This window comes from Piliocolobus tephrosceles, chromosome 21 (assembly GCF_002776525.5).
Source record: "Piliocolobus tephrosceles isolate RC106 chromosome 21, ASM277652v3, whole genome shotgun sequence".
NCBI lineage: Eukaryota > Metazoa > Chordata > Mammalia > Primates > Cercopithecidae > Piliocolobus > Piliocolobus tephrosceles.
The window spans coordinates 47014096-47030350 of NC_045454.1; the positions used below are offsets into that span (position 1 = coordinate 47014096).

Consider the following 16255-nt stretch of genomic DNA (forward strand, 5'->3'; position numbering starts at 1 on the left):
AACCCCATGAGGCTGATGGAATTCCTAAGGATCCCAAGACAGAGCTGAGTACTTGGCTATGCTCAGCCACATTAAGGAACCAAGGGAGACAGAAATGGGAAGCTTATGCTGGAGTCCGGAAAATGCTGGCAAGAGGAGAAACGGCTCATGAGTGGAGTCCTCAGAGAGGAGGCATCTTCCACACAGCAACATGCTGCCCCCGAGTTTACAGGGAAAGCCACTAGAGGTCCAAGGCTCTCCTGCAAAGTCTCAGTCTCAATGTAAGATGGAAAGAGAAAATGAAGCTTATTGTTCTAACGTGCTAGCCGCCCAAGGAGAACGAGCACCGATCAGAGACCTAGTTGTTTTCTAAGGCTAAGCAGGGCCCTGGGGTGATGAAGGATGTCCTTACTTTCCAAAGAGGGCAGGCACTTGAGGACACAGCAACCACAGCCTTCCCAGATGCACCTGTCTGAGTCAGCTGTGCGGCTCACTAGACACTTCCCAGCAGAGCCAGGTCATACCCCAAGGTTCCCTGGCACTTTTGTGGTGACTGTGGGACACAGAACCCCGGGGTCAAGGCTAAAAACGGCTTCAGAGTAACTGTTCAGACTGACAGCCAAGACTAACCCAAATAATCCCAAATTTCCATCCCACACACCTAGACTTTTCTAGTGCTGTATTTTTCTCTTTCCTCATTTTGTCTCTCACTCAAGGAAAACACAGGAAGAAGGCACGCTGAAGGGAAAAGAACCCATTCTACGGGAAATTCTGTGGCTACCACTGTAGCTTTGGACTTACCTGTCCTTCTCGTTCTCCCATCATTGACCTTGAACCTTCTCTCCTGAAAAGGTAATTTAAATCAAACCGTAAGGGGAGGAATAGGCTTGTTCACAAAGAAAGGACCATCAGGCCCCCAATGAAAAGCATCAATTCCCCAACTGGAGGCAGGAGACCTGCAGGCCTGACTCAGCATACACCTGATGAACGGAGTGGGCTCAGAGAGCCCAGGAGTCCTTGTTCTCAGAGAATGAGCCAGGAAAAAGAAAACCTGCACGCCCAGCAGAGGCCCAACTGACCTGTCCACCGAGTGGTCGGGGTAGCGACCGCGGTCCCTGTGGTCAAAGTCGTGGAAGCGGTCCTGGCGGTTAAAGTCAGAATGGTAGCGCTCATCCAGGGCGGCCCGCTTAGCTTCTGGCCAATAGGCATCATCTCGCCTGTGAGGGGACAAGAGACAGAGATAGAGGGATCCTCCACCCCAAATGTATCTATCACCTTTGTGGGAGCTAGCCCCTATCACTTCACAGAACCAGGATGACTTTCACCAAGACTGTTCTCTGCTATAGAAGGCAAGATCTGATTTGACCCCAGTGACTGCACAGCTGTTTTGTTTTGTCCCACACACCCACCTCCCCTGATCAAAGCGGCCTCGGTTTTCTAAAGGGGGAGCCATTAGTTAACAGCCATTTAGTTAAGCAGTCAGTCCTATGGGCTGCCTGCAGATGGCTTCTGGAGCCCTACACAGCCACCTCCGCTCAGGAAGCCACGTGAGCCTCCACCCTGAGGGGCTCTGTCAAGTGCACTTGCCATCTCTCGTGCCCCACCTCCTGCCCTGCCAGCAGCCCCGGCCATGTACTGCTGCAACACACAGATGACCATAATGAACTCTCATGAGAAGGCTTTCGTACCAAGGCATAATAGATCCGAGAAGAGTTTACAAGGCCCTTCACAGAAGTTGCATTGTATATGACCTAGGCTCCCCTTCAACCCATGCAATAGAAAGAAACAACAAACAGCGATTTTTGCCAGGTTGCAGTGCACGTGTAAAGCATGACACAACCACTGCTGGAATTAGGCACCTGACTCCTGACAGCAGCTGTGCTCAGCATTTTGTGTTCCTATCTCCTCCTCAGTATGTTTGGGAAATTAAAATTAATCTTACTGCCGGGCATGGTGGCTCACGCCTGTAATCCCAGCACACTTTGGGAGGCCAAGGCGGGTGGATCACCTGAGGTCAGGAGTTGGACAGCCTGGCCAATATGGTGAAACCCTGTCTCTACTAAAAATATAAAAAATTAGCCGGGTGTGGTGGCATATGCCTGTAATCTCAGCTACTTGGGAGGCTGAAGCAGGAGAATTGCTTGAACCCAGGAGGCGGAGGTTGCAGTGAGCCGAGATCGTGCCATTGCACTCCAGCTTGGGAAACAAGAGCAAAACTCTGTCTCAAAAGTGTTTTTTTTTTTTTAAATTTATTTCCAGAATAACCAAAAACAAATTACAATGGATTAAAAAAGCCAGGACAAGGCCGGGCACAGTGGCACACGCCTATAATCCCAGCACTTTGGGAGTCTGAGGTAGGTGGATCACCTGAGGTCAGGAGTTCGAGACTAGCCTGACCAACATGGTGAAACCCCATCTCTACTAAAAAAACAAAAATTAGCCGGGCGTGGTGGTGGGTGCCTGTAATCCCAACTATTAGGGAGGCTGAGGCAGGAGAATCGCTTGAACCCAGGAGATGGAGGTTGCAGTGAGCTGAGATCGCGCCATCACACTCCAGCCTGGGTGACACAACAAGACTCTGTCTTAAAAAAAAAAAAGCCAGGGAAGAGTCTTAAAAAGGAGGTGCAGGCCGGGCGCGGTGGCTCAAGCCTGTAATCCCAGCACTTTGGGAGGCCGAGACGGGCGGATCACGAGGTCAGGAGATCGAGACCATCCTGGCTAACACGGTGAAACCCCGTCTCTACTAAAAAATACAAAAAACTAGCCGGGCGAGGTGGTGGGCGCCTGTAGTCCCAGCTACTCCAGAGGCTGAGGGAGGAGAATGGCGTAAACCCGAGAGGAGGAGCTTGCAGTGAGCTGAGATCCGGCCACTGCACTCCAGCCTGGGTGACAGAGCCAGACTCCGTCTCAAAAAAAAAAAAAGAGGTGCAATTGGCAGCCCCTCCTCTGGGCACTCGTGACATGACGCTCCGCCTGCCCTGAGCTTCCCTCCTCAGGTCTGTGCCACCCTTGAACCTGATTAGTTAACCAGCACTACTTTATTATCTCCTGTCTCTAATTTTTTTTTTCGAGATGGAGTCTCACCCTGTTGCCCAGGTTGGAGTACAGTGGCATGATCTTGGCTTACTGCAACCTATGCCTCTTGGGTACAAGCGACTTTCCTGCCTCAATCTCCCGAATAGCTGGGATTACAGGCGCCTGTCACCACAACCAATTTTTTGTATTTTAGTAGTGTTGGGGTTCTGCCATGTGGGCCAGGCTGGTCTCCAACTCCTGAGCTCAGGCAATCTGGCCACCTTGGCCTCCCAAAATGTTAGGATTACAGGCTTAGCGAGTGTGCCCGGCCTATGCTTCCTTTGAATGAAAGATCTCAAGCTGGACGGGTGCGGTGGCTCCCGCCTGTAATCCCAGCACTTTGGTAGGCTGAGACGGGTGAATCACGAGGTCAGGAGATCGAGACCATTCTGGCTAACACAGTGAATCCCCGTCTCCACTGAAAATACAAAAAAATTAGCCGGGCGTGGTGGCGGGCGCCTTTAGTCCCAGCTACTTGGGAGGCTGAGGCAGGAGAATGGCGTGAACCCGGGTGGCGGAACTTGGAGTGACTCGAGATTGAGCCACTGCACTCCAGCCTGGGCGACACAGCAAGACTCCGTCTCAAAAAAAAAAAAAAAAAAAAAAAAAATCAAGCTAACTCAACTGTGAGGTCCACAACTGTGGGTCAACAACTGTGAGGTCACAACTGTGAGGTCCTCAGCTGTGAGGTCAACGTGTTACGGGCTGAGGTCCTCAGCTGTGAGGTCAACGTGTTACGGGCAGCGCAGATCTGCTTACCGGTCCAGGTCGTAAGGCCGCCGCACCGCAGGCCGCCGCTCCTGCTCGTAGCGCAGTTCTTGCTGGCGCCGCAGCTCCTCGCGCTCACGGTGGATGCGCTCCTGCTCGCGCCTGCGCTCGTGCTCCACGTGCATGCGCTCGCGCTCCAGCCGCTCTCGCTCCATGCGCTCACGCTCCAGCCGCTGGCGCTGGAAGGCCAGCCTCTCTCGGGCAATCTCCAGCCGCTCACGCTCCTCGCGTTCCCACTGCGCCTGCATGCGTTGTTCGCGTTCACTGCGCTCACGTACCCTGCTGCACAACAGTAGAGCTGCAGAAGGGGACCTAGACATCCCCAGCCAGGTCCCGGGGCTCACTTTAAGACGCTTGGTTGTGCAGACTCCAGGGCTGTGCCTCCACTACGTGGTCTGCAGAACCGTACACTCCAGCAGGGAGAAGGCTTCTCCGGCCCACGGGAGGAGTCCAGGAAAATCCCAGGAATGAGGCCCAGGATGTGTGTGTGTGTGATCAGGTATAACGTGAACTGGGCCTCATTTACCCAACATTTCCTGGAGCTTGACAAGTGATTTCAGGAAATAGCCAAAAATAAGCAACAGGCTGGGCGTGGTGGTTCACGCCTGTAATGCCAGCACTTTGGGAAGCTGAGGTGGGTGGATCATGAGGTGGAGAGATCGAGACCACCTTGGCCAATATGGTGAAACTCCGTCTCCACTAAAAATACAAAAATTAGCTGAGCATGGTGGCATGCACCTGTAGTGCCAGCTACTAGAGAGGCTGAGGCAGGAAAATCACTTGAGCCCATGAGGCAGAGGTTGCAGTGAGCCACTGCACTTCAAAAAAGCAACAGAGTATATGCTTCATAGTGACTGAGTGTGAACTGGAACCTTCACTCCCTAGACCACAGGATTAAATGAGTCCTTGTGAAGTGGGGCTGGCAGGCCCCCCAGGTGTGAGGACATTACCAGTTGTACCTTTTGGTAGGGATACAGATGACATTTTAGTGCGTTCCTCCAGTCTTTGTATATAAAACACAAAAGACAAGAGCCAGACGGTCTCTCTCTCTCTCTCTTTTTTTTTTTTTGGTAGAGAGGGTTGCCCAGGCTGTTCTCGAACTCCTGAGCTCAAAACAATCCGCCCGCCTCCGCCTCCCAAAGTGCTGGGATTACAGGCGTGAGCCACTGTGCGCAGGCTCAGATTTTCTTCTTCTGATCCTTTACCTACACAGTTATTAGATATACAGCCTGGGCAGTATAGTAAGGCCCCGTCTCCACAAAAAATAGTATTAGCCAGGCGTAGTAGCTACTTGGGAGGCAGAGGTGGGAGGATCAATAACTTGAAACCAGGAGGTAGAGACTGCAGTGAACTATGATTGTACCACGTTAACTCCAGCCTAGGTCAAAGAGTGAGACCCTGTCTCAAAACAAAACAAAAGGGTGTGTGCAGGGAGCTACTAAAAAAAAAAAAGCACCTCGGTGCAGTATACCAACTACTGACAGAACGTTTTCATTGTATCAGAAGTCATCTAGAAGTGATTTAAAGTGTACAGGAGGATGTACATGGGTTATATGCAGAAATATCACACCGTTTTATACCAGAAACTTGATCCTCTGCAAATTTTGGTATCTGCAGGGGTCCTGAGGCCAGTCATCTCTGGGACAACTGTGTTTTCTGTCCCAGCAGAAATATAGAATCTTGCCTCATTGTGTTCTGGACCCAAATGACTGCAACTTCCTCAGTTCACCCAACATGTCTTGGATCCTCCCACGCCTGCCTCTGTGGATCTCAGCACTTTCCGGAGGAGCCCCTAGTATGAAAGGGCTGCGGTTTACTGGAACTTTGCAGTTGTGTCCAAATGCTCACAACCTGACGGGACACCCAAGCCCAACACTTCCTTGTTTATAGGTTCCTCTAGGGCAGACACGGAGAGGGGTCAAGGGTCTGGAATACTCTAGCGTTTAGCATTGCAGGCTCCTGCGGGTGCCCCCCAGGCTGTTCGTGTTCATTACTCCCCCAGCAGAAATGCCATCTGCCAATGTCTGCATTCACAGGACTATGTGAGATTCTGTGTATTTTTTTTTTTTTCTTTTTAAAGGAATAAAAGGGTGATTACTTCATAGGCAGAGCAGTGCCCTCTCCCCCTCCTTTTAAACTAATGGTCCTTATTTTTTATTTGAGACGGGTTTTGCTCTTGTTGCCCAGGCTGGAGTGCAATGGCGGGATCTTGGCTCACTGCAACCTCCACTTCCTGGGTTCATGTGATTCTCCTGTCTCAGCCTAAGTATATGAGATTACAGACATGCACTACCACGCCCAGTGAATTTTGTATTTTTAGTAGAGACGGCGTTTCACTATGTTGGTCAGGCTGGTCTTGAACTCCTGACCTCAGGTGATCTGCCAGTCTCGGCCTCCCAAAGGGCTGGGATTACCGGTGTGAGACACTGCGCCTGGGGGTCCTTACTTTTTTTTTTTTTTTGAGACGGAGTCTCGCTCTGTCGCCCGGGCTGGAGTGCAGTGGCCGGATCTCAGCTCACTGCAAGCTCCGCCTCCTGGGTTTACGCCATTCTCCTGCCTCAGCCTCCCGAGTAGCTGGGACTACAGGCGCCCGCCACCTCGCCCGGCTAGTTTTTTGTATTTCTTTTTAGTAGAGACGGGGTTTCACCGTGTTAGCGAGGATGCTCTTGATCTCCTGACCTCGTGATCCGCCCGTCTCGGCCTCCCAAAGTGCTGGGATTACAGGCTTGAGCCACCGCGCCCAGCCAGGGTCCTTACTTTTAAAACTAAAGTTAACGAAGTATTTCTTCATAGAAAAGATAAATTAGCTGTAATTCGCCAATAACGTTTGTGTTTAGTTCTTTCTTGACTTCTTTAAGAACGAGGTCCTGTCAGGCCTGGAGCAGTGGCTCACGCCTGTAATCTCCACCACTTTGGGAGGCCAAGGCAGGCAGATCACTTGAGGTCAGGAGTTCGAAACCAGCCTGGCCAACATGGCCAAACCCCACCTCTACTAAAAATACAAAAATTAGCCGAGTGTGGTGGCTTGTGCCTGTAGTTCCAACTACTTGGGAGGCTGAGGCAGGAGAACTGCTTGAACAGGGAAGGTGGAGGCTGCGGTGAGCTGAGATCATGCCACTGCACTCCACCCTGGGTGACACAGAGACTCCATCTCAAAAAAAAGGAAGCCCTCTCAGTGCCCTTGCTGGATCTACCTCACTGTCCTCCCGCTTTCACATCTTTCGGAGCAAATTTGGTATTTTTTGTTGACGTGCACTATTTTTTTTTTTTTTTTGAGACGGAGTCTGGCTCTGTTGCCCAGGCTGGAGTGCAGTGGCCGGATCTCAGCTCACTGCAAGCTCCGCCTCCCAGGTTTACGCCATTCTCCTGCCTCAGCCTCCCGAGTAGCTGGGACTACAGGCGCCCGCCACCTCGCCCGGCTAGTTTTTTGTATTTTTTAGTAGAGACAGGGTTTCACCGTGTTAGCCAGGATGGTCTCGATCTCCTGACCTCGTGATCTGCCTGTCTCAGCCTCCCAAAGTGCTGGGATTACAGGCTTGAGCCTCCGCACCCGGCTGACGTGCACTATTGATGCTGGAAGGCATTCCATCTCCCTGCCTTTGCTACCTTCTACAATCTTTGGGAAGAGACTTATTTGAAAAGAGCCATAGGTAGGCTGGGCACAGTGGCTCACATCTATAATCCTGGCACTCTGGGAGGTCAAGGCGGGTGGATCACCTGAGGTCAGGAGTTTCAGACCAGCCTGGCCAACATGTTGAAACCCTGTCTCTACTAAAAATACAAAAATTACCAAGGCATGCTGGCGCATGCCTGTAGTCCCAGCTACTCAGGAGGCTGAGGCAGGAGAATTGCTTGGAGGTGGAGGTTGCAGTGAGCTGAGGTCACGCCACTGCACTCCAGCCTGGGCGACACAACAAGACTCTGTCTCCAAAAAAAAAAAAAAAAAAGAGCTGTAGGATGAAAGTCAAAACATAACAAGTCTATGAACTGAAAGCTGAAAGAGCAAAAAGGCTGACAGCTCTATCCCACCCCAGGGAACTCTGCAAACGTCCTTCAGGACACAGTCATGACCACATTCTAGGAAAAACACCAAACTGTTTCTGGATCCCGACTCACCTGTGGGACTCTGAGTCTCTCGACTTCCGAGGCTCCTTGACCTTATCAAAGGACACGACGGACCGCTTCTCTCTGCTGGCTGATTTGCGATCCTGGCTTTTGGAAGCCTAGTTCACCAAAGAACATTAAAAAGTTAAAGCAGAGGCTGGGCACAGTGGCTCATGCCTGTAATTCCAGCACTTTCAAAGTTCAAGGCAGGTGGATCATTTGAGATTGGGAATTTGAGACCAGCCTGGCTAACATGGTGAAATCTTGACTCTACTAAAAATATAAAAACTGCCAGGCACGGTGGCTCATGCCTATAATCCCAGCACTTTGGGAGGCTGAGACGGGCGGATCACGAGGTCCAGAGATTGAGACCATCCTGGCTAACATGGTGAAACTCCATCTCTAATAAATAAAAATACCAAAAAATTAGCCAGGCGTAGTGGCGGGCGCCTGTAGTCCTAGCTACTCGGAAGGCTGAGGCAGGAGAATGGTGTGAACCCGGGAGGCGGAGCTAGGAGTGAGCCAAGATCGCACCACTGCACTCCAGCCTGGGCGACTGAGCAAGACTCTGTTTCAAAAAAATAAATAAATAAATACATAAAAATAAAATAAAAAATAAAAATTAGCTGGGCATGGTGGTGCATGCTTGTAATCTCAGCTACTCTGGAGGCTGAGGTGGAAGGATCCCTTGAACCTGGGAGGCGGAGGTTGCAGTGAACCAAGGATGCGCCACTACACTCCAGTCTCGGTGACAGAGCAAGACTTGGACTAAAAAAAAAAAATTGCTGGCGCAGTGGCTCACTTGAAGTCAGGAGTTTGAGACCAACCTAGTCAACGTGGTGAAATCCCGTCTCTACTAGAAATACAAAAATTAGCCGGGCGTGGTGGCGGGTGCCTGCAGTCCCAGCTACTCAGGAGCATGAGACAGGAGAATCACTTAAAAACCCCCGGGAGGATCGCTGAAGGACACCAGCTATGGAATTTGTGGCTTTGGCAGATTGAAATCACGGCAGGTCCAGAAAGTCATGCACAATACCAGTTCACTGGTATTAAAAAATATTTCAACCCTTGGCCGGGCGCGGTGGCTCAAGCCTGTAATCCCAGCACTTTGGGAGGCCGAGACGGGCGGATCACGAGGTCAGGAGATTGAGACCATCCTGGCTAACACGGCCGCGTCTCTACTAAAAAATACAAAAACTAGCCGGGCGTGGTGGCCGGTGCCTGTAGTCCCAGCTACTCGGGAGGCTGAGGCAGGAGAATGGCGTAAACCCGGGAGGTGGAGCTTGCAGTGAGCTGAGATCTGGCCACTGTACTCCAGCCTGGGTGACAGCGAGACTTGGTCTCAAAAAAAAAAAAAAAAAAAAATTCAACCCTTACACTCTCACAGAGAATGAATTGTGTACTGGCCACATATGGAAGCTTTGCTTTGTCTTATATTTCAAGTTAAGGTCCAAAAAAACTCCAGCTGTGAAAGCAACATAAATGGATTTTAAACTGTCGACGGTTCTTAACCTCATCTGTTAAGTTCCCATGCCTGGAGAAGCTAATGCCAACTCATCATGTGATAATTCAATTTGTACAATAAATTATGAACCTGGAAAAAAAAAAAAAAAAAAAAAAAAAAAAACCCAGGGGGTGGAGGTTGCAGTGAACCGAGATCGTGCCACCGTACTCCAGGCTGGGCCACAGAGCGAGACTGTCTTGAAAAAAAAAAAATAAATAATACATAAAAAATAAATAAAATAAAAAAATGAAAAAAGTTCAAGTAGGTGTGACAGGGGAACAGGAAGAATCACGTATATATATCCATGCCTAACCATCAGATGTGGAGGTCCTATGTGATGAATAACTTTCAGTGAAAAGCAGATAATGAGCTGTTTAATCCAAAGAGGCCTTACATTTTGCTTATCATAATTGAAAGACACAGAATTTCATCAACATTTAATGCTAAAATGTGATCTAACAGTACATTTAATATAGAAAAAATGGAAATGAGTATTGCCCCCAAAAACTTCATATAAGATCAAAAAACCACTTTTTTATGTCTTTTGCTTCAAAAATAAATTCCTTAATTTTGCTTTTTCCTTCATAATTAAACACATAATGAGTTCCCAAATGAAGCACTTCTGGTACACTTGACAAGTACTTTATTTGTGCTGACTACATTTTTAAGAGACCTACTCATTTTATCCCCAGAACCCACACTTTCCTTTCTCCATTTTCCAAAGGTGTTCTATAGAACAAGGATAAAAGGCTATGACATATTATAATACTGGCACACAGAGACTGAAAGCTCCCAAGTAATCCGCTCCATTCACCAACTGAAATGGTTCCTCTTCCATGCAGCTGAGGGTTGACCGGGCAGGTCCAAGGTCCCTCCCCTTCCTTAAGGAGGGGCTGCTGGCAAGACTGGTCCTTGGCTGGCAACTGGGAAGTTGGCTCTCAGAGTGTCCCCAGTTGACAGTTAACCAGTAAGGGTGGCTTGGTGTGCACAGACCATGCAAATAATAGGTGTTTTGTTTTTTGAGATGGAGTCTCACTCACTCTCCCAAGTTAGGATGCAGTGGAATAAACACGGCCTTGACCTCCCAGGTTTAAGTGGCATTCTCCCACCTCAGCCTTCTGAGTAGCTGGGACCACAGATGCATACCATCAAACCTAATTTTTAAATTTCTTGTGAAGATGGGGTCTCACTAAGTTGCCCAAACTGGTCTCCAACTCCTGGGTTCAAGTGATCCAGCTCAGCCTACCAAACTGCTGGGATTACAGGCATGAGCCACCATGCCCAGCTCACACTGCAGCCCAGCAAGAAGACAAGAGTACAGGAAGGGGTCAAGGAGGCTGGAGAGACGGGCCAGGTCACCATGGCATGCCCCACACTGCTGGGTGTAGGAATACATCATGGGGAGGTGCTGACACTTTCGGGGTAGACAGGGAACATGGACTGCCACACAGGGAAAAGCCAACTGCTCCCATATGTGAATTTTAAAGTTAGTTTTAGAAAATAAGTAACAGTTATCAGAGCAAACGTAAGGATAAAATAAGGATAAACGAAAACTTTCTGCATTTCTTAAAATAATTTGAGGCCGGGCGCAGTGGCTCATGCCTGTAATCCCAGCACTTTGGGAGGCCAAGGCAGACGGATCACCTGAGGTGAGGAGTTTGAGGCCAGCGTGGCCAACATGTCGAAACTTTGTTTCCACTAAAAAGATAATGGTGTGGGCTTGTAATCCCAGCTACTTGGGAGGCTGAGGCAGGAGAATCGCTTGAGCCTGGGAGGTGGAGGTTGGAGTGAGCCAAGATCGCACCACTGCATTCTAGTCTGGGCAACAGAGTGAGACTCTGTCTCAAAAAAAAATAGTTCGAGATCTCTACATTTTTGAAACAGCAGATAAAAGCTTCTTTCAGATGAAGCTTAGTAATTCCCTAAGACGCAAATACAAACTGAAAAGAACAAAATACCCTAGTTAGAAAATTAATACTCACTCTCTCTTTGGACCCAGATGTTTTTACACTAATCACAGGCACCCCTTTGGATTTATCCATTACTACAGTCCGCTCGGTCCCTCGACTTCCTATGGAAAAGACAGGGAAAGGGTAAGTGGAAGACCATGAACACCCAGATGAGAAAAACCCTCCGCAACATGAATCCAGTTTGGGTTGCCAGCTGATGACAGCAGAATAACAAACTCCACCAGGCACAGAAACAAGACAGAATCTCCTGGGCTCATCAGTTGCCCACCTGACTTTGTGGCTCGAGATCGCTCTGAGGGGCCAGGTTTCTGATCATCTTGGTCCTTACTCTTTTCTCCACTTCCATCTTCACCCTTCTTAGCATCATCTTTTCTGTCACATTTATCGTCCCTCTTAAGGTTTGCAGATCTATAAAAAACAGACGTGTTAGCTGGGCGTGGTGGCTCATGTCTGTATTCCCAGCACTTTGGGGGGATGAGGCGGGTGGATCACACGAGACCAGGAGTTCCAGACCAGCCTGGCCCACATGGCGAAACCCCGTCTCTACTAGAACTGCAAAAATTAGATGGGCGTGGCTATAATCCCATCAAATCAGGAGGCTGAGGCACGAGAATCGGTTGAGCCAGGGAGGTGGATGTTCAATAAGCGGAGATCTTGCCACTGCACACCAGCCTGGGCGACAGAGCGAGATTCTGTGTAAAACACCCTGCCCCTTTAATGTAGCCAGGGAGGACAGGTACCTGTCACTGTTGCTCGACTTCTCCTTTTTCCCGTCACTGTCTCTTTTGTCAGAGGTTTTCTTTCCCACAGGTTCATTTTTGGCCTGAAAACGACAATCAAGTGCAAGTATTACCTCGTTTCCTAATGTGGGCTATATCCTGGGAAGAAAACAGCCACTCACTTTCTCCACGGAGATCATCTTTCCATGGAGCTCCGTCTTGTGCAGGTGGTTAATACATTTTGTGGCCTCTTCTGCTGTGGACATCGTGACAAAACCGTAACAGCGAGCTCCAGGACTCCGGGCATTTGTCACAACCTTGGCGCCCACCACCTCAAAGGAAAGCAGGCAAATACGACTCAGACACGAGGCCCACTGAGCAGGGCATGGGGATACGAACAGCCCAAAGGGAAGTCTGCTCATCGGGGGTCCGACAAGCGTTAGACTGGGGACGACAACGCTGCTAATGCTTCTGTTTCGCTGTTGTTCCTCCAAGGACCTCTGGCCAGTTCTAATCGCTTGTCTAGTTCCTCAAGGGGACCAGGAGGGCAGTGTAGGGGAACAGACGAAAGGGAAATGAAACAGGGTTCTGCCAGTGTTCCTTTAATACGGTCTAAAACTTGTGAAGAAATGATTCCAAATATACAGTCATGCTACATAGGTGGTAAATTATGAAGCAAAAAGAAAAAAAAAAGAAAAAGAAAAAAAAAAAGACTTCGGCACAGACTGATGCAAGGAAAGGTCTGTGTGTGAGCCATGCTCTGGAACTCAGATCTGCCCTACCACTGATTGTAACAACACTCAGTGACGTGTTTCAGATGCTGTCGACGCGTCCTTTCCAGTGTACGTGGTTCTCTCAACTACAGCAGGCAGCAGTTAGGGTCACCCTTTGACGGCAGAAGACACCATGGCTCATGAAAAGCCCCGCAGGAGCCAGTGGCCGTGGCTGGTAATCACGTTCATCATGCCACATGGAATCCTAGTCCCAGAGGACATTCTCAGAGGGGCCTGGTCCTCAACTTAACCCACATCAGGCCTACTGCGCTCAACACACTGTAGTCTCCAGGGCGACACTTCCCCAATAAGCACACCCACCCGCTGGGGTGGCCATGGAGTCAGGAAACAGGGTCTAGCAGAGGAGACTTGGCGCAGGTGTTGCCAGCCACACACCTTGTATCACCATAACCAGGAAGCCCTTAGTTATGTCCGTAACAATGACATATTTAGTTTTTTTTTTTTTTTTGAGATGGAGTCTTGCTCTGTCCCAGGTTAGAGTGCAGTGGCACGATCTTGGGTCACTACAACCTCCACCTCCAGGGTTCAAGCTATTATCCTGCCTCAGCATCCTGAGTAGCTGGGATTACAGGCATGCGCCACCACGCCTGGCTAATTTTTGTATTTTTAGTAGGGTTTCAGCATACTGGCCAGGCTGGTCTCGAACTCCTGACCTTGTGATCCACCCACCCCGGCCTCCCAAAGTGCTGGAATTACAGGTGTGAGCCACCGCGCCCAGTCTGTTTTATCCTCTTTTAAGTTCTTCGAAGCCAATATCAGGGAAAACACTTGGTTTTATGTATTGCAATGTGTTGAACCCTCACTGTGTAACACAAAGGATTGGACTCCTTTCCTTTGGCTGTCCCCAAAACTGACTCTGAGAGAGACGAGGAGCCCTGGATGCATGAGGCTGTTTGGTAGGCGGGTCTGGGAAGCATCAGGGAGGAGGGGAGTGAGAAAGCACAGGGAGGAGGGCCAGGCGGCTGCGCTGGGCACTGCGGGTAGGGGGCTGGTGCCATCACCCCCACCTTCATGGGCTCAGGAAAGGCAGGTGCTGTAGACAAGAGGCAGCTAGAACTGCCCCCAGTGGTGAACTGAGGCAGCAACTTTGAGAGCCCCCAGCTGCTGAGATGAGGTTCAGTCAATGGACGCAACACACCCATGGTCAGGACACCCATCATCAGACTCCAGGGTCCCTGTTCTGAGTTCCAGCATCATGAACACTGTTCTAAGAACACTGCTGCCTCCCAGACATGCTGGCCAGCACCCCGGCTGGCCAAACCTGGCAGCCCACCTGAGTGCGACGTCCTGAGGACACAGAAACGGATCCACAGACCGGGCGCGGTGGCTCAAGCCTGTAATCCCAGCACTTTGGGAGGCCGAGACGGGTGGATCATGAGGTCAGGAGATCGAGACCATCCTGGCTAACACGGTGAAACCCCATCTCTACTAAAAATACAAAAAACTAGCTGGGCGAGGTGGCGGGCGCCTGTAGTCCCAGCTACTCGGGAGGCTGAGGCAGGAGAATGGCATAAACCCGGGAGGCGGAGCTTGCAGTGAGCTGAGATCCGGCCACTGCACTCCAGCTCGGGCAACAGAGCAAGACTCCGTCTCAAAAAAAAAAAAAAAAGAAATGGATCCACGAGTCATTACAGGGAAGGGGACAAGCTTGGAGAGAAGGGGGGAATACAGCAGTGATGTGGGCTTTGGAAGCTTCCACATCACTTTCACTTCTACCCATGGAGGGGTAGACCCTCCCCAACCATCAGCAAGTATAAGCTCCTGGTATCTCAAAGAACTCACTGAGGGGAGAGGACCTGTATGTAAAGGCCAGCCAACGCTGGTTTCAAAGTATCTTCTCCAAAAAAGCTCTGGCACTTACCTTCCCATATTTGCTGAAAAGATTCTTCAAATCTGTAGCTCTGGTTGTAGAAGAGAGTCCACTAACCCAGAAATTTCTACCACAACTGCTGCGACCTATTTCAAAAGAAAGTTCTAGTAAAAACCCAAATACCCACAAGATCTTGAGTCTTAGAGACAACCTTTCCAAACCAGACATGGTTTGCACTTTTCCTGAGGCAGTAGCAGCACTAAAAGTCACACAGGGCCGTGGGCCTGACCACTATCCTCACCAAGACCCTCTAGTGCAACACCAGGCCCAGCAGCACTGCCACAGGGCCCATCGCAATACTGAGTGGGGCTGTCGGGACCACCTGAGGTTTCCTAAGAAAGTTAGCAATTGGGGGCCGGGCGTGGTGGCTCACGCCTGTAATCCCAGCACTTTGGGAGGCCAAGGTGGCGGAATCACGAGGTCAAGAGTTTGAGACCAGCCTGGCCAAAATGGGGAACCCCCGTGTCTACTAAAAGTACAAAAAATTATCTGGGTGTGGTGGCAAGCGCCAATAATTCCAGCTACTCGGGAGGCTGAGGCGGGATAATCTCTTGAACCCAGGAGTCAGAGGTTGCAGTGAGCCGAGATCACACCACTGCACTCCAGCCTGGGCAACAGAAGGAGACTCTGTCTCAACAACAACAACAACAAAAAGGTGAGCAATCGCTTAATTACAGGAGAAAGTGCAGTGTGCAGTGGCCATGTAGCAAAACAGCCAAAGTTGGTGTCAACAATGCACTGTTTCTCTTTCCACCTATAGCTTTGTATCTATCCCATGTTTTTACTCCTGTAGAACACTGATTAAGAAAGAATTTGGCAGGGTAAAATTATTTCTCAGTTAATGAATTTAATGAAGGTTACAGAAAGAATGTGCTCCCAACACAAGGATCTGCACCAAATCAGCCTAACTCTTAGGACCTGGTATGCTTCCTACAACCCAGAACCTGTAGAGGTAACAGCAGAGAAGGAGAAAAGACTGCACAAAAGTCTCAGGAATCTCCCAGGTAAGGAGCATAGTGCGTGATGAACCAGAATCAAATACCCGCCACTGCCCAGGCCATACATGCTCCAAGAGACAGGTGTCGCTAAGGTGACCTACCCTTTTCCTCTTTGGAAAGCCTTTTTGTATCCGAGTCATCTTCGGGAGAACTAGAGACAAAGGACAATGTCACTCCGCAAGGAAGAAGCATGGAGGAAACAAACTCAAAACCATAAAATTCGTGCTGAGGTTGCATACCTACCCGAAATTTAGCTCTGAAAAAATGATACCCCGACAAACTGGTATTGCAAATCTGACCTAACCATAAGATTTCAGACCCACAGGAGTTAATTAATTCTGCTGGACTAAAGGTAATTAGGAAGAATTAAAGAACACAACCATGATAGGTTGAGAAAAGAAAAAAGATTATGTAATCAGTGTAAAATACACAAAGAGAAACAAAACATTCTTTAGAAGCAAAACTACAATTTCG

General features: G+C 49.5%; 1 protein-coding gene across 1 annotated transcript in view; it reads right to left on the reverse strand.

Moving 5' to 3' along the window:
- The window catches only part of SAFB (scaffold attachment factor B), a 45356-nt gene that overhangs the window by 3285 nt on the left and 25816 nt on the right, over positions 1 to 16255 (reverse strand). The window contains exons 7-16 of the mRNA XM_026455613.2: positions 15883 to 16149; positions 14775 to 14869; positions 12302 to 12451; positions 12141 to 12223; positions 11669 to 11808; positions 11413 to 11501; positions 7939 to 8045; positions 3814 to 4104; positions 1059 to 1196; positions 781 to 823 (exon numbers count right to left, since the gene is read on the reverse strand). Coding sequence (XP_026311398.1) covers positions 781 to 823; positions 1059 to 1196; positions 3814 to 4104; positions 7939 to 8045; positions 11413 to 11501; positions 11669 to 11808; positions 12141 to 12223; positions 12302 to 12451; positions 14775 to 14869; positions 15883 to 16149 — 1403 coding nt within the window. The remainder of the gene's footprint in view (positions 1 to 780; positions 824 to 1058; positions 1197 to 3813; positions 4105 to 7938; positions 8046 to 11412; positions 11502 to 11668; positions 11809 to 12140; positions 12224 to 12301; positions 12452 to 14774; positions 14870 to 15882; positions 16150 to 16255) is intronic.